The sequence below is a fragment of the Heterodontus francisci genome, chromosome 37 (assembly GCF_036365525.1).
Source record: "Heterodontus francisci isolate sHetFra1 chromosome 37, sHetFra1.hap1, whole genome shotgun sequence".
NCBI lineage: Eukaryota > Metazoa > Chordata > Chondrichthyes > Heterodontiformes > Heterodontidae > Heterodontus > Heterodontus francisci.
This window is the reverse complement of record NC_090407.1, coordinates 22,453,053-22,476,687: the sequence shown is the minus strand read 5'-3', so window position 1 is coordinate 22,476,687 and position 23,635 is coordinate 22,453,053. Positions and strand designations below refer to the sequence as shown.

The 23,635-nt window shown below is 42.7% G+C and overlaps 1 protein-coding gene across 5 annotated transcripts in view; it reads right to left on the bottom strand.

The window, feature by feature from the left end:
* The window catches only part of ubr4 (ubiquitin protein ligase E3 component n-recognin 4), a 187,034-nt gene that overhangs the window by 158,555 nt on the left and 4,844 nt on the right, over positions 1-23,635 (bottom strand). For all 5 annotated transcript variants that reach the window (XM_068017283.1, XM_068017284.1, XM_068017287.1 and 2 more), the window contains exons 2-11: positions 20,265-20,362; positions 19,596-19,699; positions 17,716-17,845; positions 17,465-17,601; positions 15,946-16,048; positions 13,520-13,661; positions 13,111-13,235; positions 6,481-6,602; positions 5,233-5,292; positions 1,004-1,194 (exon numbers count right to left, since the gene is read on the bottom strand). In XM_068017283.1, the coding sequence (XP_067873384.1) occupies positions 1,004-1,194; positions 5,233-5,292; positions 6,481-6,602; positions 13,111-13,235; positions 13,520-13,661; positions 15,946-16,048; positions 17,465-17,601; positions 17,716-17,845; positions 19,596-19,699; positions 20,265-20,362 (1,212 nt within the window). The remainder of the gene's footprint in view (positions 1-1,003; positions 1,195-5,232; positions 5,293-6,480; positions 6,603-13,110; positions 13,236-13,519; positions 13,662-15,945; positions 16,049-17,464; positions 17,602-17,715; positions 17,846-19,595; positions 19,700-20,264; positions 20,363-23,635) is intronic.

Sequence of the window (23,635 nt, the reverse complement as noted above, 5' to 3'; positions counted from 1 at the left end):
GACTGGGTGTATGAATTAGTGTCCTGTATGGTGCCTCTCTGCTGCCCTATTTCAGGGATAAATATGAACTTTGTCCAAATTGTCATCAAGATAAAAGTGAAATAATCAGAACAAAACCAAGTACAATAACAGAGAGATTAGAAAAACTGAACACTGGGAATCTGAGATTAAAAAAACAAGACGCTCCTCCTTCAGAACCTGAAAAGTAAAGTGGTTAATGTAATGTTTGCGAAGGGAGGCTATTCTTCAGTTTTGCAAGGCATTGGTGAGACCACATTTGGCGTACTGTATTGGTCTCCTTATTTAAGGAAGGATGTAAATGCGTTGGAAGCAGTTCAGAGAAGGTTTATTAGACTAATACCTGGAATGGGCGTGTTGTCTTATGAGGAAAGGTTGAACAGGCTAGGCTTGTATCCAATGGAGTTTAGAAGAGTAAGTGGCAACTTGATTGAAACATTCAAGATTCTGGGGGGTCTTGACAGGGTGGATGTGGAAAGGATGTTTCCTCTTGTGAAAGAATCCAGAACTAAGGGTCATTGTTTAAAAATAAGGGGTTGCCCATTTAAGACAGAGATGAGGAGAAATTTTTTCTCTGAGGGTTATGAGTCTTTGGAACGCTGTTCCTCAAAAGGCAGTGATAGCAGAGTCTTTGAATATTTTTAAGGCATAGGTAGATAGATTCTTGATAAGCAAGGGGGTGAAAGGTTATGGGGTAAGTGGGAATGTCGAGTTGAGGTTACAATCAGATCAGCCATGATCTTGTTGAATGGTGGAGCAGGCTCGAGGGGGCGAGTGGCCTACCCCTGCTCCTAGTTCGTATGTTCGTCTGAACCCATCATCTGTCTGACCTGTTACGCATTTTCAGAATTTACTATTTTTATTTGCAATTGAGCACAGTGTTACTGCGGAATGAATGATGAATCAGTTTCAGGCAAGAACATTACTATACCTCCCAATAAGACATCAGTAATTCTAGAAACTTATCTATGCATTCTTCACTGACCCTTTAACAGGCGCTAGTTTTGGGGACCCAGCTCCTTCCTTCACACGGGCAGCAATGTCACGGACTCGGAGTGCAGCCAGTGGGTCTTTTTCTTTACCCTTGTCAGCGAGTGCTGTAGGACTGAGGTTCAGGATCAGGTAGAGGCTGTTTAACAAACACCAGGCACCCAATAATTGGAAATTCTGATAATGCTGGTGAGAAAAGACAGAGTAAACAATTCAGCCAACAACAGTCTCCAACATTTTGCTTAATATTCCAAAGAAAAAAGTAAGTAGTCTAATGGAATACGACTTTGCATAGAATAGTTACATTCAAATCTCCCCACTTTTCCACAGCAAAGAACTTTTCAGTAAAGCTGAATTGCAAACCGTGCATTAAGAATTTCCTTCTATACATAGATAGTTACCACATATTGCCATTTATTAAGTTCCACCATCATACAAGCTTCTCTCATTAAAACAGTCTGAACTTATGCAACATGAAGCCTCACCGCTTAGCAATTCAATTAGTGCGTAGCAAGACAGAGGAACATTTAGCAAAAAAAGTAAACACAAGTATAAAGCGGTGTCCCTCCTAAGTATTCATCTAATTTTACATTAAAATTTAACAAAGGAAGAATATTGATAATTTGCATTTACATAATGCCTTACTACATCCTCATGAATCATAAAGCAGTTCACTTTGAACAAAATACTTTTTGGGTGTAATTATTATGCAGGCAAACAGCAGCCAATTTCTTCAAAGATCTCAAAAACAAGAATCAGTTGATTCATCACAAACTATTTTAAGTGGTATTAATTGAGGATATATAATGGTCACAACTCTTCTTCTAATTCTGCCATGGCATTTTTTTTCTATCCAGTTGAGCAGACAGATGGGCCTGCTTTCAAGTCTCTTGCAAAGGACAGCACCTCTAACAATGAGCACTCCCTCAGTATTGCACTGAAGTATTAGACATTAACTGTTAAGTTTTGAAGCAGAACTTGAACTCAACATTCTCACTTGGAGGTGAGTGTGCTAAGCCAAACCAAGACAAGGTGAAAATATAGCCCACTGTGGCTGAAAAATTCTACCATTGTGATAAATGGAACAGACGAAAGACAACTCAAGCATCCCAAAACTACATTCATAAGACACTGTGGACCATCTACAGCAGGAGAATTGCATTCCACCACCATCTGTAACCTAATAGCCTAAAATATCTTCATTTATTTATTACCAGGTGACCAACCCTGGTTCAATGAAGGGTGCAAAAGAACGTGCAACAAGTAGAATACCTTAAAATGAAGTATAAGCCCAACAAAAAAAACCTACAACACGGGGTTACCTGCTTGTTAAATCAGGAGGCTGTAGTCAGAGCAAAGTGGTGCCACAGCCAACAGATCTTAGCAAAGCTCTGCAGCCCAACCACACCCAGCTGAGACTGCTGGTGCACAGGAAGGTAATAAGTAACAGGAGGCTCCGTGAACATCCCAAACTTCAACCACGAGCCGAGCATGTGAGCGTAAGAGACAAGGCTGAAGTGTTTCCAGACAGAAGATCGTACTCTTCCTCTGCCCAAGATGCCTGGAATTACAGATACTAACAAATTCAGTTTTTTTTTAATTCATTCACGGGATGTGGGCGTCACTGGCCAGGCCAGCATTTATTGCCCATCCCTAATTGCCCTTGAGAAGGTGGTGGTGAGCTGCCTTCTTGAACCGCTGCAGTCCATGTGGGGTAGGTACACCCACAGTGCTGTTATGAAGGGAGTTCCAGGATTTTGACCCAGCGACAGTGAAGGAACGGCGATATAGTTCCAAGTCAGGATGGTGTGTGACTTGGATGGGAACTTGCAGATGGTGGTGTTCCCATGTATTTGCTGCCCTTGTCCTTCTAGTTGGTAGAGGTCGCGGGTTTGGAAGGTGCTGTCGAAGGAGCCTTGGTGCATTGCTGAAGTGCATCTTGTAGATGGTACACACTGCTGCCACTGTGCGTCGGTGGTGGAGGGAGTGTATGTTTGTAGATGGGGTGCCAATCAAGCGGGCTGCTTTGTCCTGGATAGTGTCGAGCTTCTTGAGTGTTGTTGGAGCTGCACCCATCCAGGCAAGTGGAGAGTATTCCAACACACTCCTGACTTGTGCCTTGTAGATTGTGGACAGGCTTTGGGGAGTCAGGAGGTGAGTTACTCGCCTCAGGATTCCTAGCCTCTGACCTGCTCTTATAGCCACGGTATTTATATGGCTACTCCAGTTCAGTTTTCAGTCAATGGTAGCCCCTAGGATGTTGATAGTGGGGGATTCAGCGATGGTAATGCCGTTGAATGTCATGGGGAGATGGTTAGATTCTCTCTTATTGGAGATGGTCATTGCCTGGCACTTAAGTGGCAAGTAACATTCGCGCCACACATCAGCCCAAGCCTGGATATTGTCCAGGTCTTGCTGCATTTCTACACAGACTGCTTCAGTATCTGAGGAGTCGCGAATGGTGCTGAACATTGTGCAAACTTCACATAACAGCGAAATGGCTGACAGCACTGGACACAGCAAAGGCTTTAGGTCCTGCCAATGTTCAAGCTGTTGTGCTGAAGGCCTATGCAGCAGAACTAGCAGCTAGCTCCCATAGCCAAGCTGTTCGAATACAATAATGACACTGGCATCTACCCAACAATGTGAAAAGTTGTGCAGCATGCCAATTCCACAGAAAGCCAAGAAAAATCTAACCCAACCATTTCTGCCCTATTAGCCCCTTCTCAATCATTAGTAGTGATAGAGTCATCAGTAGTGCCATCAAGCAACAACCTACTCAACAAGTAACCTAATGGTCAATTTGGATTTTGCAAGAACCATTCACCTCCAGACCTCATTGCAACTTTTATCCAGACATGGACATAACAGCTGAATGCCAGGGGAGAAGTGAGTAACTGTTTGATATCAAGGCAGCAAGCAGCCCGGGCAAAACTAAGTCTTTGGAAGTCAAAGGGAAGACCCCTCCAGTGGCTTGCGTCATACCTAACGCAAAGCAAGATGGCTGTGGTTATTGGAGGCCAATCATCACAGCCCGAGGACATTACTGCAGAAGTTGCACAAGAAAATATCCTCAGCCCAACCATCTTCACCAGCTTCATCAATGACCTTCTCTTCCCATCGTCCCCGCCAATCATATGGTTAAGAGAGCACAAAGCTCAGCTACGTTACACAATTCCTCCAATAATGAAGCAGCTAATGCCAGCCTACAGCAGGGTGTGGATAACATTCAGGCTTGTGCTGAGAAGCAGCAGGTAACATTCGTGTCACGTAAAATATGGTATTTAATCATATCATCCAGCGAAAGTCATGCAATTACCATCTCAGATAAGAAAAAGCCCAAACACTATCCCATGGCTATCGTCGCTGAGTCCCAAACCATCAACATCTTGGGATCAACCATATCAATACCATGGCTACGAGGAGCGCAGAGGCTGGTACACTGTGATAGGTGGCTCACCTCCTAATCCATCAAAGCCTCTCCACAATTCACAAGGATCAATTCTGGAGTGTGATGGAACACTCAACTTGCCTGGATGGATATTTGCACAACACTCAAGTAGCTCAACACTTTTCAGGACAAAGCAAAATTCACTTGATTGATGTCCCTAACACTGGGTGCATTACCTACCCCCGCCACTGCTGTGGTTGCAATGAGCTCAACCTGTAAGATTCAACTGCAACAAGTTACCAGGTTACTTCAGTAACACCTACCTCCTCTGACTTCTACCACTGAGAAAGACCAAAGCAGCAATGATCAGAACACCATCACCTCCAAGTCACACATCATCCTTACTTGGACATATTTTCCTTCAATGTTACTTAATGAGTATCTAACAGTGTCATGAGAGTACCATTACCACAGAGCTCACCAAACCTTCTGAGGACAAGGATGGGTCTTGCCAGCATTACTAAAAAGAAAATCTTCTAAAAAGAGCCTTCAAGACCACACTGCATCGGGACCTATGAAGTCAGATGTGCATCTGACAGAGTCACCCTATGCAACTAACATAAATATGTAATATAAACTCAGGAGACATAACAATCAGCTGGCAGTTCAGGTCTTACAGCAGCAATTATCAAAAACCATTTATCCAGACAGAACAAATGGCCACCTTTTGCTATTCCTGACCTACAACGCAACCTCCAACCTCTCTACAGTAAGGTTTTCAGGAACACAACATCTTTCCCCTTGTTCAGTTAAATACGGCACCGACTCCTTACCTCGCCACCTGCACGTCGTGAGCTGTTAATTGCTTGGCCAATCATGTCATAGATTTCCAGCTGTAAATGACGAAAGTATATTAATTTAGTGATGTTCTCAGACACAGCACACAGAATTGCCTTAAACCCAAGTACATCAACACCTCATACCCCCACAGCGATTCCATCTTAGGATACGGAGAAGGGACAGTGAAATGGTATTACAGTAGATAGCTCCAGTTTAAGGCTCAAACCAACACAGGTTGATGGGCTGAGTGACGACCATCTGTGCCCTTATATGAAATAATTCAGTAAAAATACGTTACTTTCAATTAGTTTAGTTTAGTTTAGAGATACAGCACTGAAACAGGCCCTTCGGCCCACCGAGTCTGTGCCGACCATCAACCACCCATTTATACTAATCTTACACGAATCCCATATTCCAATATCATCCCCACCGGTCCCTATATATTTCCCTACCACCTACCTGTACTAGGGGCAATTTATAATGGCCAATTAACCTACCAACCTGCAAGTCTTTGGCATGTGGGAGGAAACCGGAGCACCCGGAGGAAACCCACGCAGACACAGGGAGAACTTGCAAACTCCGCACAGGCAGTACCCAGAATCGAACCCGGGTCCCTGGAGCTGTGAGGCTGCAGTGCTAACCACTGCGCCACTGTGCCGCAGTCAACCAAACCAGACCAAATTTAACAAAACCCCAAAGATATCAGAGTTAAGAAATAAACTGCTGAGAGAGACCAGAAGGTGTCATCAGTGCATTGCTCTTTCATTTCCTAGACCTGCTCAGATCTAACTAGCAGTAACAGCTCTATGTGAAATTACTTGCAGCAGTCTCAGTGTAGCTCCTAGTGGACAGAAGTCATAGAATGTTGCACACGAAACAGATAAAGGAACTGCCCTCACCTGGCAGTTGTACAGAACAAGCGTGTTAAGTTTTGAAAAGAGTCACAGAATCTTCTGGAAACCAAGAGGTTATTCAATAACAATGTACTCAAATGCACACAATGTTATCACATGCCTTACACAAGGATTCTACGCTACACATTCCCTACTTGGACACTAGCTTTATGTAATCACTCTTACTGTGAACTATCTGCACCCTGCCTAGGACAGAATCACACTCATTTTTGTCTGAGCAACACTGAAACCAACAAAGCAAAAATAAATTAAATCTTTGTCCATCTGATCATTTTTTAAAAATTTAAATGCTGTACATTAGAACGAGCACACTCATTCAGCACTTACACATTTCTGTACAATTGTGGCTGCGTCATTCTCATAGTCTTCTTCTTTACTGGTGGACCCAGAACGTACTTGCAGGCTGCTACCCACGTGGAGAATAGCCATGCACGTTGCAACACTCACTCCTAGTGAGAGGGAATACTGGAAGTTAGTCACCTTAATGAGATAGAATAGAATCATACAAAGGTTACAGCACAGGAGACCATTCGGCCCATCATGTCTGCACGGCTTTCTGCAAGAACTTACCTACTCCCACTCCCCTGCCCTTTCTCTGTAGCACTGCAAATTTTTTCACTTCAGATACTTAACCAATTCTCCTCTGAACGTCCCAACTGAATTTGCCTCCATTACACTCCCACGCAGAGCACTCCAGATCTTCACCACACGCTGCATAAAAAAGTTTTTCCACATGTCGCCGTTGCTTCTTTTGCCAATCACCCCAAATCGGTGTCCTCCAGCTCTTGACCCCTCCACCAACGGGAATAGCCTCTCCCCGTCTATTCTGTCCAGACCCCTTGTGATTATGAAAAATCTCTATCAAATCTACTGTTAAACTTCTCTTCTCCAAGGAGAACAGTCCCAGCTTCTCCAACCTATCCACATCACTGACGTTCCTCATCCCCGGAAACATTCTGTGAATCTTGTATGCGCCTTCACATCCTTTCTAAACTGTCATACCCAGATTTGGACACAATACTCCATTTGAGGCCAAACCAGGGTTTTATACAAGTTCATCATATCCTCTTTGCTTTTGTACTCTATGCCCCTATTTGTAAAGCCCAGGATCCTGTATGCTTTATTAACTGCTTTCTCAACCTGCCCTGCCCTTCAATGATTTGTGCACATATACCCACAGGACCCTCTGCTCCTCTTTTTTTTTTTTAATTCATTCATGAAATGTGGGCGTCATTGGCTAGGCCAGCATTTAATGCCCATCCCTAATTGCCCTTGAGAAGGTGGTGGTGAGCTGCTTTCTTGAACCGCTGCAGTCCATGTAAGGTAGGTACATCCACAATGCTGTTAGGAAGGGAGTTCCAGGATTTAGACCCAGCGACAGTGAAGGAACGGCAATATATTTCCAAGTCAGGATGGTGTGTGACTTGGAGGGGAACTTGCAGGTGGTGGTGTTCCCATGCATTTGATGCCCTTGTCCTTCTAGGTGGTAGAGGTTGCGGGTTTGGAAGGTGCTGTCTAAGGAGCCTTGGTGCGTTGCTGCACTGCATCTTGTAGATGGTACACACTGCTGCCACTGTACATCGGTGGTGGAGGGAGTGAATGTTAGTGGATGGGGTGCCAATCAAGCCGTCTGCTTTGTCCTGGATGGCGTCGAGCTTCTTGAGTGTGGTTGGAGCTGCACCCTTCTAGGCAAGTGGAGAGTATTCCATCACACTCCTGACTTGTGCCGTGTAGATGGTGGACAGGCTTTGGGGAGTCAGGAGATGAGTTACTCGCCGCAGGATTCCTAGCCTCTGAACTGCTCTTGTAGCAACGGTATTTTTATGGCTACTCCAGTTCAGTTTCTGGTCAATGGTAGTCCCTCGGATGTTGATAGTGGGGGATTCAGCGATGGTAATGCCACTGAATGTCAAGAGAAGATGGTTAGATTCTCTCTTGTTGGAGATGGCCATTGGCGTCTACCGTCTTTAGAATTGCATCCTTTATTTTCTACTGCCTCTCCTTGTTCTTCCTATTAAAATAAATCACTTCACACTTCTCTGCATTAAATGTCATCTGCCACTTATATGCCCATTCCACCAGCCTGTCCAACTATTCTTGACGTATATCACTATCCTCCTCACAGTTCACAACACTTGCAAGTTTTGTGTCATCTTGAGCTGTTCTTTGAGGGAGTTACATGTGCTGTGGATGAAGGGGAACTGGTGATGTATTGCACTTAAATTTCCAGAAGGCATTTGATAAGGTGCCACATCAAATGTTATTGCAAAAAATAAAAGCTCATGGTGTAGGGGGTAACATATGGGCACGGATAGAAGATTGGCTAGCTAACAAGAAACAGAGTAGGCATAAATGGGTCATTTTCTGGTTGGCAAGATGTAACGAGTGGTGTGCCACAGGGATCTGTGCTGGGGCCTCAACTTTTTGCAATTTATATAAATGACTTGGATGAAGGGACCAAAGGTATGGTTGCTAAATTTGCTGATGACACAAAGATAGATAGGAAAGTAAGTTGTGAAGAGGACATAATGAGGGTACAAAGGGATATAGATAGGTTAAGTGAGTGGGCAAAGACATGGAAAATGGAGTATAATGTGGGAAAATGTGAAATTGTCCATTTTGGCAGGAACAATAAAAAAGCAGCATATTATTTAAAAGGTGAGAGATTGCAGAGCTCTGAGATGCAGAGGGATCTGGGTGTCCTAGTGCATGAATCGCAAATGGTTAGTATGCAGGTACAGCACGTAATTAGGAAAGCTAATAGAATGTTATCATTTATCACAAGGGGAACTGAATACACAGACTCGGTGGGCCGAAGGGCCTGTTTCAGTGCTGTATCTCTCTAATCTAATCTAAAAAGTAGGGAGGTTATGCTTCAGCTATACAGGGCATTGGTGAGACCACATCTGGAGTACTGTGTACAGTACTGGTCTCCTTATTTAAGGAAGGATGTGAATGTGTTGGAGGCAGTACAGAGAATGTTTACTAGACTAATATCTGGAATGGGTGGACTGTCTTATGAGGAAAGATTGGACAAGCTAGGCTTGTATCTGCTGGAGTTTAGAAGAGTAAGAGGCGACTTGATTGAAACATATAAGATCCTGAGGGGTCTTGACAGAATGGATGTGGAAAGGATGTTTCCCCTTGTAGGAGAATCTTGAACTAGGGGTCACTGTTTAAAAATAAGGGGTTGCCCACTTAAGACAGAGAAGGGGAGAAATTTTTTCTCTCAAAGGGTCGTGAGTCTTTTGAATTCTCCTCCTCAAAAGGCGGTGGAAGCAGAGTCTTTGAATATTTTTATGGCAGAGCTAGATAGATTTTTAATAAACAAGGGGGTGAAAGGCTATCGGGGTAGGTGGAAATGTGAGTAATCAGTTCAGCCATGAACTTACTAAATAGCAGAGCAGGCTCGAGGGGCCTACTCCTGCTCCTAATTCATATGTGCATATGGACGTATTTGCAAATTTTGAAATTGCGCTCTGTACACCAAAGTCTAGGTCATTAATAAAGGTCAAGAAAAGCAATACTCTGTTTCCTGTCACTCAGCCAACTTCTTATCCAAGTTGCCACTGTCCCTTTTATTCCATAGCTTTAACTTTACTGATAAGCCTGTCACATAACAATTTATCAAATGCCTTTTGGAAGTCCATGTTCACAACACCTTGCCCTACACCTCTAAGCATATATTATTCTCTTTGTCCCTAACAGGCCCCATTCCACCTCTAACGATCCATTTACTATTTACACGCTGGTCGAAGATTTTTGGGTTCCCTTTTATGTTGACTGCCAATCTATTCTCATATTCTCTCTTTGCCAGTCTCATTTTCCTCTTCACCTCCCCTCTCAACTTATTGTACAAGCCATGGTTCTCACTTGAAGAATTCACCTGACATGCATCATACACCCTCTTTTTTTTGTTTCATCATAATTTTATCTCCCTCGTCATCCAAGGAGCCCTGTTTTTGGTTCCCTTACCTTTCGACCTAGTTGGAATGTACCTAAGCTGTATCTGAAGCATCTCTTTCGTAAAGATACCCCACTGTTCCACTACAGCTTTGCCTGTCAGTCTTTGATTCCATTCTACCCTGCCTAGATCCCTACTTGTGAGAAAATTAGCCTTTGCCAATCTAGACGTTCAACCATATTTCATTCCTTGTTTTCCTGCATTATTAATCTAAACTTTATGATACAATGATTACTCTTACCCAAGTGCTTCGCAACAGACACTTGGTCCACTTGGCTCACCTCATTTCCCAGCATGAGATCCAGCCATGCTTTCTTTCTAGTTGGGCTGAGAAAACACTGATCAAGGAAGTTCTCCCGAACGCATTTCAGAAATTCCTATCACTCCTTTTCTTTACTCTAAAATTATCCTAATCGATATTTGGGTAATTGAAGTCCCCCAATATCACCACTCCATAGTTCTTACACATCTCTGATTTCTCTGCAGTTTTGCTACTCTATCGCTCACTATTTGGAGGCCTATAGAATACCCCAAAGTAATGTGATCGTATCCTTTTTGCTTCTCAACTCCAATCAAATGGATTCTGCCCTTGCCCCCTCAAGGACATCCTCCCTTTACAACACTGCAATATCTTCCCTAATCAGTACAGCCACCCTTGTCCCTTTATTCCATCCCTATTTTTGCCATCCGTATCTTTTCTGAACACTTTATATCCTTGTATATTAAGTGCCCAGTTCTCGCCATTTTTAAGTCACCTTTCCATTATTGCCACATCATATTCCCATACTGCTCTTTGTGCTTGTAGCTCACCAACCTTCTTCACCACACTTTGTGGGTTTACACTCATGCACTGTAATCCTGTCTTTGCATTCCTCATAGTCTTTCTCAGTCCACTTTTATCTAATATAGAACTACTCCCTTTAGTACTGTCTAACACTCTCATATTATACACTTCTTTCTACTACTATACCCTGATGCCCATCCCCCTGCCAATTTAATTTAAACCCTCCCAAATCACACTAGTAAATCTCCCTATGAGGACACTGGTCTCAGTCCTGTTGAGGTGCAAACCGTCCCTTTTGAATTGGTGCATTCTGCCCCAGAACTGTCAATGCCCCAAGAATCTGAAGCTCTCTCTCCTGCACCATGCACTGATCCTCCCTATCTTTCTATTTCTGCTCTTGCCAGCGTGTGGCACTGGGAGTAATCCAGAGGTTACTACCTTCGAGGTCCTACTCTTTAACTTCCTCCCTAGCTCCTGAAAACTTCAAAAGGAAATTGGATTGCCACTTGAAAGAAATAAACTTGCACAGCTATGGGGATCGAGCAGGTTCTGGGACTGACTGGATAGCTCTGTGGAGAGCCGGCATGGATTGGATGGGCCAAATGGCCTCCTTCTGTGCTGTATATGACTTTATTACCCTCATCCACCCTCTGTGTTACCTCATCAAAAAAACCCAAGCATGTTAGTTCAACACAATATGCCCTTAACAAATCCATGCTGGCTTTCCTTAATTAATCTACATTTGTCCCGAAATATCGTTTCTAAAAGCTTTCCCACCACCATGGTTAACTGACTAGCCTGCAGTTGCTGGACTTATCCTTACATCCTTTTTTGAACAAGGATGTAACACTTGCAATTCTCCAGCCCTCTGGCACCACCCCTGCAAGAGGACTGGATGATGATGGCCAATGCCTCCGCAATTTCCACCATATCCAAAATCTGGATTAGATTTTGTGCACTGATTGCAACTTTGTAGACTGTCAAAAATAAGGTTCTTCCTGATAATATATTAATGAGCTAGACCTTAGTGTACAGAGCACAATTTCAAAGTTTGCAGATGATACGAAACTTGGAAGCATTGTGAATGTGAGGAGGATAGTGCAGAACTTCAAAAGAACATAGATAAGTTGGCGGCAGATGAAGATCAAAGCAGAGAAATGTGAAGTGATTCATTTTAGTAGGAAGAACATGAAGAGACAATATAAAATAAAGAGCACAATTCTAAAGGGGATGCAGGAGCAGAGGGACCTGGGTCTATATGTGCATAAGTCATTGAAGGTGGCAGGACAGGTTGAGAGAGCAGTTAATAAAGCATACAGCATTGTGGGCTTTATTAATAGGGGCACAGAGTACAAGAGCAAGGAGGTTATGTTAAACTTGTATAAGACACTAGTTCATCCTCAGCTGGAATACTGTGCCCAGATCTGGTCTTTAGGAGAAATGTGAAGGCACTGGAGAGAATGCAGAAAAGATTCATGAGAATGGTTCCAGGGATGAGGAACTTCAGTTATGAAGATAGATTGGAGAAGTCAGGACTTCCTTGGAGAAGAGAAAGCTGAGAGGAGATTTGATAGAGGTACTCAAAATCATGAGGGGTCTAGACAGAGTAGATGAGGAGAAACTGTTCCCATTTGTAAAAGGATTGAATACGAGAGGGCACAGATTTAAAGTATTTGGTAAAAGAAGCAAAAGTGACATGACAAAAAACGTTGTCACCCAGCGAGTGTTTAAGGTTTGGAATGCACTGTCTGAAAGTGTGGTGCAGGCAGATTCAATTGAAACATTCAAAACGGAATTAGACTGTCATATGAAAAGAACGAACGCTATAACAATTCTGTGGAAAAAAAACATTTCTACTGTGATGGGAAAACGAAGCAGGAACTCTGCCAAAGGATTATTGTACTGAATATATCACATGGTAATATGGTCCTAATGTGAAAAAATCACCATCTCTAGGTGGTTAACTCAAATGACAAGTGATCACAAATGTTGCACAAGTTACCAAGATGGCAGTAACATTCAACTATCAGCTACTGAAACACCTCACAATGTGAAAAAGACAAGTCATGATAGACTCTCTTCGGTACCCTAGGCAGATCCCACACTCCATTTCTTATGAACAATGGCATTTAAAGTAAGCATTCATTCTTTAAATGTTACCTTATGCTACCCAATACTGGGAAGTTGCTTTATTCTTTCAAACACTGACCTGCATACAGACAACTCAACGCCAATACAGTCACATCTTGCAGCCTTGTAGGAGTCAGTGGCTCAAGGACAGGCAACGAGAGTGTGTCCAGAGCCATGGTAACATCAATAACCAGGGAATGGAATCTGGAGAAACAGCAATAAAGTCTTTAGAAAACCAAGCATTAGAGAAAGCAAAAATCTACATACATCAGAATTAAAAGTAGAGATCAGATCCTTCGAAACCAGACTAATTTCACCAGAGCTAACCATCACAACCCATTCAAAAAGAGCCTTTACTTTGACAGTCAATGTGGACCAAGAAAGTGATCAGATTTATGTTACTCCACATCAATACCTCGTGGCCTTTTTAACCAATGATCTGATCAGGAATCACATCTGTCAGTTCTCAATGAGCGTTCATGACTCACCCATTTCGCACAGCAGTTGCGTCTGCAACTGTCGCAGGCATTATGAAAAAGGAATTGGCAGAGACGGCATCCTGGAAACGGTTGATGTAGCGCAGGAAGTAGGGAAGGTTTAAACAGACACGTAGTAACTTCTCAGAGCCTCCTACAATAGGCCAAAGGAAAAAGTCAACATTCCTCTTTTAACACTGAACTAAATTCACCAAGCAAACCATGCACCTGTACACTAAACTAGATCCAATACATGCAGACTAACCATCTGTATGGCAACTACGAGCAAGCACATTCAGACTGTCTGTCTTTAACATAAGCTAGATCTAATACAAGTAAACTGTTCCTATCCACTCTGAGATCAGAGGCATTAACTGAAATATTTTGAAAACAGAAATTGTACCAAAGAACTGGAAGGTGGTGAATGTTACACTCCCATTAAAAAAGGGAAAAGAGATAAGCAAGGCCATTGTAAATCTGTTAACCTTACATTTTTAGTGGAGAAACTGCTACAGACCATAGAAGATGGACTAATTAGAGACAGTCAATAAGGATTTGTAAAGCACAGGTCACACCTCACTAATTTAATCGAAATTCTTAAAGGAAATGAAAGGTTGCATTGAAAAATGGAATGCAGTACATGTAATGTACTTAGACTTACACTAAACAACAATACAATAGTACAGTGGGTATGTTACTGGACAAGTAATCCAGAGAAATCCCTCATGGCAGTGAGAAATTGAATTCAATTAAAATGAACAAGTCTGGAATAAAATGCTGGTATCAGAGCAGTGACCATGAAGCCATCGGATTGTCATAAAAACTCAACTAGTTCACCAATGCTCTTTAGGGAAGAAATCCTGCCACCCGGTCTGCCTATATGTGACGCTGCAAGCCTGCATTCTTATCTTCCACCGTTTTGGTACCGTCCTCCACATTAGTCACATACCCATTATTTATCATGCAAATTTCCACACACATACGTCCATTTTTCAATTTATATCAAATCAATTTATGCTTATGGTAAGCAACAATGGTCCCTGTGGGACACCATTTCCCACTTTCTGTATGTCTGAGAAACTTGCCTTAACTCCTAGACTCTGCTTTCGGTTTTGTAGCCATCCTTCAATCCATTCTGCTCCCTGAGCCCCAACTCAACACACCCTGTTCTTATGTTTACATTGCCAATATCTGTTACTTGTTACTTTTTCAAAGAATCCAATAAGATTAGTTAAACATGACCTTCCTTACAGAAATTCATGCTTTTTTTTTATTGTAACCCCACTATGTTCGCCTACTCTGCTGACTGTCAGTCACACACTCCTCTTCCTGTGCCTGTCTCTCTCTGTGGTGTGACTTCCCCCTTCCTTATATGTCCAAGTGTCTCTCTTTCACACTCCAGCTCAACAAGCTGAGCTGACTCAACGTAAACATTACCCACAGCTATGATCTCCCAGAACTGTCGCAATGCCAACAAATAAGACACATTCTGCAGTCCTGATGCACTGCCTGTGCTGCCATTGTCTCCTTATAACAAGTGCTTGTTTCTAAATCTGTGGGATCGTTGTTTAGGCAGCATCTAAGAATAATAAAGGCCACACCCCTAACTTTGCTATTTGAATGTGGAGTAACTCAGATTACAAACCTTTCTTTAAACTGTATATGACATTAGATCATAGATCAGCCACAAACTCATCGAATGGCAGAACAGGCTTGCAAGGCTAAATGGCCTCCTCCTGTTCCTGGCTGAAGTCAGTTTATACTTAACCAAGGAACCAACCCTAATGAGTCTTTAAAGAGAGCTGTCTAGTGAGTGCGTATGAAGGGGCCAGAAAGCTCCCCTCTGGGTAAATACATGAACCAGTCACAAGTGTGATCCCTGTTGTGTTGAGGTAGCTGATCGGAGTAGCTGTAATTAGCCTCAGCACCTCTGGACTAGGGAAGGAAAAAAATAATCTGCCATGGTTCCTTTTCCTGATCACTATCTGGTGGACAGTGATTGAGATATGATGGCTTCCACATTTTGGAAAGAGGTCTGCTGAAACTCAAAGCTCACATATAAAAAATGAGCACCTGAATAAGGTAAGGGATTGATGCTAGTGCCTGTAAAATGGCACCACAGCAGGAATCAATGCCTTTGGGAGGAGGGGAGGAAAGTGGGGTGAGGGGAATCAGAAAGGCTGCACTATATCCTGCAGATGATTGTTCAAAGAAAGTGGTGTGTTCTGAATATTTGCGAAGATTGAATTCAACAAAGCCCAAGTATCTCAATAACAAACAGAAACTGTCAATTCAGAATAACTACTTTTGAAGATGCAGCAGCTTTTTCAAAGATTCTTTGCTGATCCTCCTCTATTCACTGAAAACAATTCTTGCATTTATGATAAAAACTCATCACATTACATGAATGACTATCATGGAATTTATTTTAAACTCACCCAGCGCTTGCAAACTGGACACATTCTGTGAAATAAATGCACTTTTCATTTTAGCAACTGTTGCTTGATCAGTTCCAGTCTGCTCATCGTTTTCTCCATCCACCTGACAGATAAAAATACACAGAAATTACGACATGGAAACAAGTTCCTTGACCATACCAATCTGCGCAGTGTTTAACCCTCCACACAAGCTGTAGTTCTAAGCCCATATGCTCACCCCATCGGTCAAATCTCTTTATTCCACCTGCCTTCAACCACCTTCTAACCATCTGCAGAGCTAGTTACACTCGGATGAAACATCACCAGATACAAAACAGAAATTTTTTGGGACCAAGTCGCAGGGCTGGAACACTGCACTTTCATCTTAAGCCTGGATCTGAATCCATATTCAACAGTTGAAAAGGGAGATAAGTGAACTTAGTTTGAGAGAGTTCTGACCCAGCTTCCAGCAGGTACAAGTCTACACAACAACGCAGCTAATAATTCAGCACTAACTTCCAATAAACTGGCAGACATTCAAAAAAATGGCGCTCGTGACTAATTTTTGTTTTACTCATTCATGGGATGTGGGTGTTGCTGGCAAGGCCAGCATTTATTGCCCATCCCTAATTGAGAAGGTTGTGGTGAGCTGCCTTCTTGAACCGCTGCAGTCCTTGGGGTGTAGATATACCCACAGTGCTGGTAGGAAGGGAGTTCACAGGTGCATTGCATTGGTGCAGCGAAAGGTACGCTTCCAATACAGAATACAAGACCCCTGAATTTGAAAAGGTGGGTGGATGGAGTTAAGGTACAGTTAAGGTTAAGGTTAATCATTTAATTAAGTGACGGAACAGGATCGAGAGGCTGAATGGCCTCCTCTTCCTATGCTAGGACAGAGGGTGAGGGTGCTTACCATGCTATACATAATCTGCAAAGCTTTATACTGATGAGGAGTGCAAAACAAACGAAATGTTTTGTTTCCCAAAATTCATGTCCTTTAAATAATTAACTTGCGTCTTTTAGGTTCAAAAAATTTTAGAGCTCAAGTGTTGTTTCAAACAGGTACCTAACAAAAAGCCTTTATACTAGGTCAAATACAGTATGCTGTACATAACTGTTTATATAATTTCATTCTGAAAGGATCCACCATTTAGATTTTTTAGATGCAGCAATCAAGTATGCTATGCGCTACATCACACCTTTATTAATACTCCATAGCATCTGCAACATCAGGTATTCTCCACCCACACGGCACTATCCTATTATTTTATAGCCATTAACATGCAACGTTCCCTCAGACTTCTGTTTGTTGTGCGCGGCCGGATTGTTGCACTGCACAATCCCTTCAAGATCAATGCATGGCCATGCATGTGCGCATCTTAAAGGGAATGGTGTTTGTGTTTATTATGTTAAAGGCACCATATAAACATAAGTTGCTGTTCGTTCCCTACATGGCCCATTCCACCCAGGCAGTTTAGAGGGAACATTGTTAACAAGGCCTGCATGAAAAGGTGCAGTATTACTTTACCAAGGTCCCTACCTGAACCACGGGAGGAGGGGCAGACGAGGCTGACACATCAGGGTTGAAAACGGAGGTCAATTGGCTTAAGAAATTCATTTGTACTTCCTTCTGTCGGAGTTCAGGTGTCATTGGAGCAGAGTCTTTCTGATCCTCCACTGTGTAAAGAGATTCACTAATAAGAAACAAGTTCCACAAAACTTCGACAACTACCTGTGCAAAAATTAACTGTAACCAGAAAATAATCTTAACTTCCCAATTCAAGGGCTTACCATCTGAGAGAGTCTTTATTGTCATCGGAAGTTTGGCTGACTTCATCATCGCTGTGAAGGTAATGATCTCAGTCCTGTCCAGTCGGCTGCAACCAGTGCATAGGCCCTTGATCAAGAGGATCAGGTGTTTCTGGAGAGGAAGTAGTGACGAAAATGGGACAGATCAAACAGCAGAAAATGTAATGCATTTACAGTCAGAATAATTTAACATAAACTCAGGAAAAAATTTGTATTCAGACAAAGCCTTTCAAGGTTCTTGATTTTTTTTAAAATTACTTTTCATCTTTCCTTTCCTAAACCCAGACTCCTGCTGTGATGCTCAAGCACTGGTCACCCCCATCTTTCATACATTAGCCCAGACATTGACATGTCCCAGCCTTCATCGCCTGTGATGGACAGTTGGAGATCAATGGTGCACTACAGCCCATTTAAAAACGATTCACATTTTACATTGTGCTTTTCATATCCTCAGGACATCCCAAAGCACTTCACAATCAAATAAGTACTTCTGGAATGCTATCATTGTTGTAACGTAGGCAAACACGACCACTAATTTGCACACAACAAAGTCTCATACATCGAGAGGTAAATACTGGCCAGACACCAAGAGAACTCCCCTAATCTTCTTCAAGAAAATGCCATGGGATCTTCTATGTCCACCTGACAGGCAGATGGGGCCTCGGCTTAATCACACGTCCAAAAGACAGCAACTCCAACAAGTGCAGCATTAAATTGTCAATGTATTGTCATGCAGACCCCCACTTGCCAAGATTGAGGCAGACTGATTTGGTCATACAAACATTGATTTTAAACTGTTGCTGGAGTGAAGAAATGATTGATTTGAAAATCACCAGACACTTGGCTGGAAGAACATTTGCATACTAAGAGACAGTGCTTGGAGAGACAAAGCAATTGTTCACTGATTCAATTAACAGGGAGATTGGTCTGACAATGGTTCCACATCTTATCAGTAAGAGACAGCCCTACAGCCACCACCCCCACCCCCACCGAGAGCTTTGAAATCCACAAACCTCTCGCAGGAGACACTGTTCCCAAATAAGGAGCTAGTCATATGACTAACCTGCTGAGCAACCTGGGGTTTGTTTTGAATTGTGCCACAGAGAATGGAACAGAAGTTTAGTGTGCAACTGAAGCTGGAACAACGAAGCCGCCGTCTCTCTCTCTCGCTTTCTCCCAAGCCACCGGACCCACGGAATACATGTAAACCTCTAGACAGAAAAGGCTTCACCCTCGAAACAAATTGAAGCGTGCAATGGGCCCACCAAAGACTCCACAGCAAACTCAAAGGACAGTAAAACAGAAACACATCTATTGCCTCAAACTTTTCCCCCTTTATTCTTTTCTACTTTTTCTGTCTTTATCTGCGTGTGTTTATCATGTATACATGCTGGCGTGGTCGGGTCGCATATTCGTCATCGTTAACAGGGTTAGAGTTTAAGATTAATAAACTTCCACTTTTCTTGTTTAAATCTAAGGAAACCTGTCTAATTTCTTTGCCTTACAATTGAAGCAGTGAAGGATTCACTGAGGGGGAGCTAAAAACACGGTGTTTCTAAAATTAAACGGTTAAACCAGGCAAAGGCTGAGAGGGAATCCCTAAACTCATTTTCACCTGGTCGTAATAGTATGTTATACGCTCGAATCTTGGAACGGGATATAAACCCATGGCCTGTCTCAGAGGCGAGAAAGCTATCAAGCAATTCAGGCAATTGCTAACCCTGACAGCCAATGAGGGAACTAAACAAAGTGGTGCGTGTGTGGCTGGTGGGGAAAGAGAAGAGATAGACTGAATCTATTATGTTGGATAATGGATACTTAGTACAGAAGACTGTAACCAGTCCCAAGTTTTAAATCATTACCTGTGAAACAGCGCATGCTTCATCTGGATTCTCAAGGCGCATCAACGAGAATTCAATCAGGACTTTACATGCAGCTGCAACAGACAGTAACTGGTTCCTAGGAACTAGAAAAGTTGGAAAAGAAAAGTTAGCACCAGCTACAGTTAGGGTTTCAGTTTCCAAAACATTAAATATTTTAGGAATTAAAAACTGAGCAAATGCATTGGTCTAGCATTAACCTGGAAAAATCCAGAAACTCTTTCATGTGAAATGTTTGAAGGGGACTAATTGGATAGCTCTTTCCAAGAGCTGGCACAGGAATGATGGGACAAATGGTCTCCTCCTGTGCTGTAACATTCTATGATTCTGTAATAGTCTGTGAAGGGCAATAATACATCCAAAAACATCTGAATTATTCAACATATACTACTTCTTACAGCAACTAGGTGATGTGCTAAAGGGACGAACTCAGGCTGGCCAAATGTCCTGACCTTTGCTGTACTATGACAACACTTCCTTATGCCCGAGTCACAGTGCCCAAGACCATTCAACTCCACCTCACTTCAGCAGCTTTTATTGAACGCAGCTCAAAATAAAAGGATTAAAGTCTCTTCACACTGGCCAATACTACAATTCTTTGTGAAATGGGTTTTCATGGCATCAAAAGATGATTTGATTAGACGCACTCACTCTGTGCACAGACTGTTGAGATGTAATGTGCAGACAGAGCAACAAACGAGGAGTAGAAGGGTTCATACTGTTTGTCATGATGCAGAATCTGCTTCTCACTGAAACACAAAACAAATAAGTTAGAAGCTTTAAATTAACACAGGTACAACTGACCCAAACCAAGAGCAAGAACAGGACCAATCACTTCAGTACTCACACTTCAAAATACTCACTATCCTTTCAAATTATCATCCACCACAAATTTAACACTGGATTGCACCCGAGAACTGACACCCCAGTTGGGCCAGAAAAATGGGAAACTCTGCTTCTACATTGTGTTCGAGCAGCTGTACAACTTTTTGATTTGTGCTCAGGAAGTGGGTGACATTGACAAGGCCACATTTATTGTCTATCCCTAATTGCCGAGATGTTGATCGGGTTGCTTTATCGGACCGCTGCAGTTCATGTGGTGATGTTGCTCCCACAATGTTTGGAAAGAAAATCCTGGATTCTGGATTCCCAGCAAACGAAGCAACAATATATTTCCAAGCCCGCTTGATCTGTGAGTTGGAAGGGAAATTGGGAGGCAACAGTTTTGCCATGACATTGCTGCCTGTCTTTTGCAATAGTAGAGGTCACAGAAAATCAGGCTGCTATCAAAGTAACTTTGGTGATTGCTAGAGTTGAATTATGTAGATTCTGGAACATGCAGCCCCTGTGGGTGGATATTGAATCCAGTGGTAAAGACACCAATCACAAACTGCTCTGTCTAGATGGTGTCGAGCTTCTTGAGTATTATTCAAACTGTATCCCTTCAAACGAGCGGTGAGTTTTCCATCATACTCCTTACTGAATCTTGTTGATGGTGGACAGCCTTTGTGGGGTCAGCAACGGAGCTACTTGCTAGTGTACCCAGCCTTTGCCCTGTTCTTGGCATCACATTGTTGTTGTGGATGGCCCAGTTACTAGTTCTGGTCCATGGTGAACCCTAAAATATTGATGATGGAGTACTCATAGAAGATGGTATCGTCAAAACTCATGGGGAGATGATTGGGCTTTCTCTTGTTCCAAATGATCATTGGCTTTGTGAAAGGGAAATCATGTTCAACCAATTTATTGGAGTTCTTTGAAGAAATTCTATGTTCTATAACATGTGCTACGGATAAGGGGAACTGTTGGATGTACTGTACTTAGATTTCCAGAAGGCATTTGATAAGGTGCCACATCAAAGGTTATTGCAGAAAATAGGAGTTCATGGTGTAGGGGGTAACATTTTGGCATGGATGGAAGATTGGCTAGCTACCAGGAAACAAAGAATGCATAACTGGGTCATTTTCTGGTTGGCAAGATGTAACAAGTGGTATGCCACAGGGATCTGTGCCGGGGCCTCAACGTTTTACAATTTATATAAATGACTTGGATGAAGGGACCAAAGGTATGATTGCTAAATTTGCTGATGACATAATGATAGGTAGGAAAGTAAGTTGTGAAGAGGCTATAAGGAGGGTACAAAGGGATATAGATAGGTTAGGTGAGCAAGCAAAGATCTGGCAAATGGAGTATAATGTGGGAAAATGTGAAATTGTCCATTTTGGCAGGAACAATAAAAAAGCATATTATTTCAATGGTGAGAGATTGCAGAGCTCTGAGATGCAGAGGGATCTGGGTGTCCTAGTGCACGAATCGCAAAAGGTTAGTATGCAGGTACAACACGTAATTAGGAAAGCTAATAGAATGTTATTGTTTATTGCAAGGGAAATTGAATACAAAAGTAGGGAGGTTATGCTTCAGCTATATAGGGCATTGGTGAGACTACATCTGGCGTTCTGTGTACAGTATTGGTCTCCTTATTTAAGGATGTAAATACATTGGAAGCAGTTCAGAGAAGGTGTACTAGACTAATACCTGGGATGGGCGGGTTGTCTTATGAAGAAAGATTGAACAGGCTAGGCTTGTAGCCGTTGGAGTTTAGAAGAGTAAGAGGCGACTTGATTGAAACACGAGATCCTGAGAGGTCTTGACAGGGTGGTTGTGGAAAGGATGTTTCCTCTTGTGGGAGAATCTAGAACTAGGGGTCACTGTTTAAAAATAAGGGGTCACCCATTTAAGACAGAGATGAGGAGAATTTGTATCTCTCAGAGGGCTGTGAGCCTTTGGAACTCTCTTCCTCAAAAGGCAGTGGAAGCAGAGTCTTTGAATATTTTTAAGGCAGAGGTAGATCGATTCTTGATAAGCAAGGGGGTGAAGGTTATTGGGGGTAGGCGGGAATGTGGAGTTGAAGTTACAATCAGATCAGCTGATCTTACTGAAAGGCGGAGTAGGCCTTGTTAGGATTCCTTGGCACTATACTTGCTACCGTGATGTCGAGAACAGATACTCTCCCCTCTTGCATCCATGCCTGGATGAAGGCGATGAGGAGGTCTGGAGCAAATGAATCTGGCAGAACCCATACTGACCAGCAAGCATATTATTGGTGACTAGGTATTGCATGATGGCACTGGTACTGATTCTTTCCATCAATTTACTGATACTTGGAGAAGGCTCTTTGGACAGTAATTACCCCAACAGCAAAGTCCAAGACTTCCAACCAGAAGGCTGATAGTTCAAACTCCAACCTCATCTGATATTAGATGAGCCCTTAGAGGCGCTCTAACAAACACTGCTTCCAGGACTTAAAGCTTGGCTGCTTCATCACATAGAATTGTGTCCAGAGCTGACCAAGTATGGCAAAGACTGCTCTAATGGTTTGTACTCCTGATGTCGGTTACATGGAATATGACCAATGGTGGCTAAAGACAAAGAAGATACCCTAGGTCCAAAGGAGAAAGTTCAAACTGGCACAAGCAGACAGCTCACTACTACCTGCTCAAGGGCATTTAGGAATGTGCAATGAATGCTGGCCTTGCCAGCGATACGCACATCCCAAGAACAAATTTATGAAAAGCTGGGTGACTTCTGTGCCCTACTCGGCCTTGCTGGATGTAATGGTAAGAAATAACGTGCATTCATACAGCAGTTTTTCAGCATGTTCCAAAGTGCCTGACAGCCAATTAGGCACTTCTGAAGTAGGTACTGCATTAGTGTAGGAAACTTGGCAACCAATTTGTGCACAGCAAACTCCCACAAATGAGAGACGTTACCAGAAAATTTTATTTTTTGGGATGTTGGTTAAGGAAAAATATCATCCAGGACACAGGGGAAGAACGCCGCTATGCTTGTTCAAAATGTGCCATTGGATCTTTTACATCCAGCTGAGGGGGCAAACAAGGCCTCAGTTTAACGTCTCATCCGAAAGATGGCACCTCCAGCAGTGCAACACTCCCTCAGTACTGCACTGGGAGTGTCAGCCTGGATTATGCGCTCAAGTCTCTCGACCTTCTGACAAAGAGGCA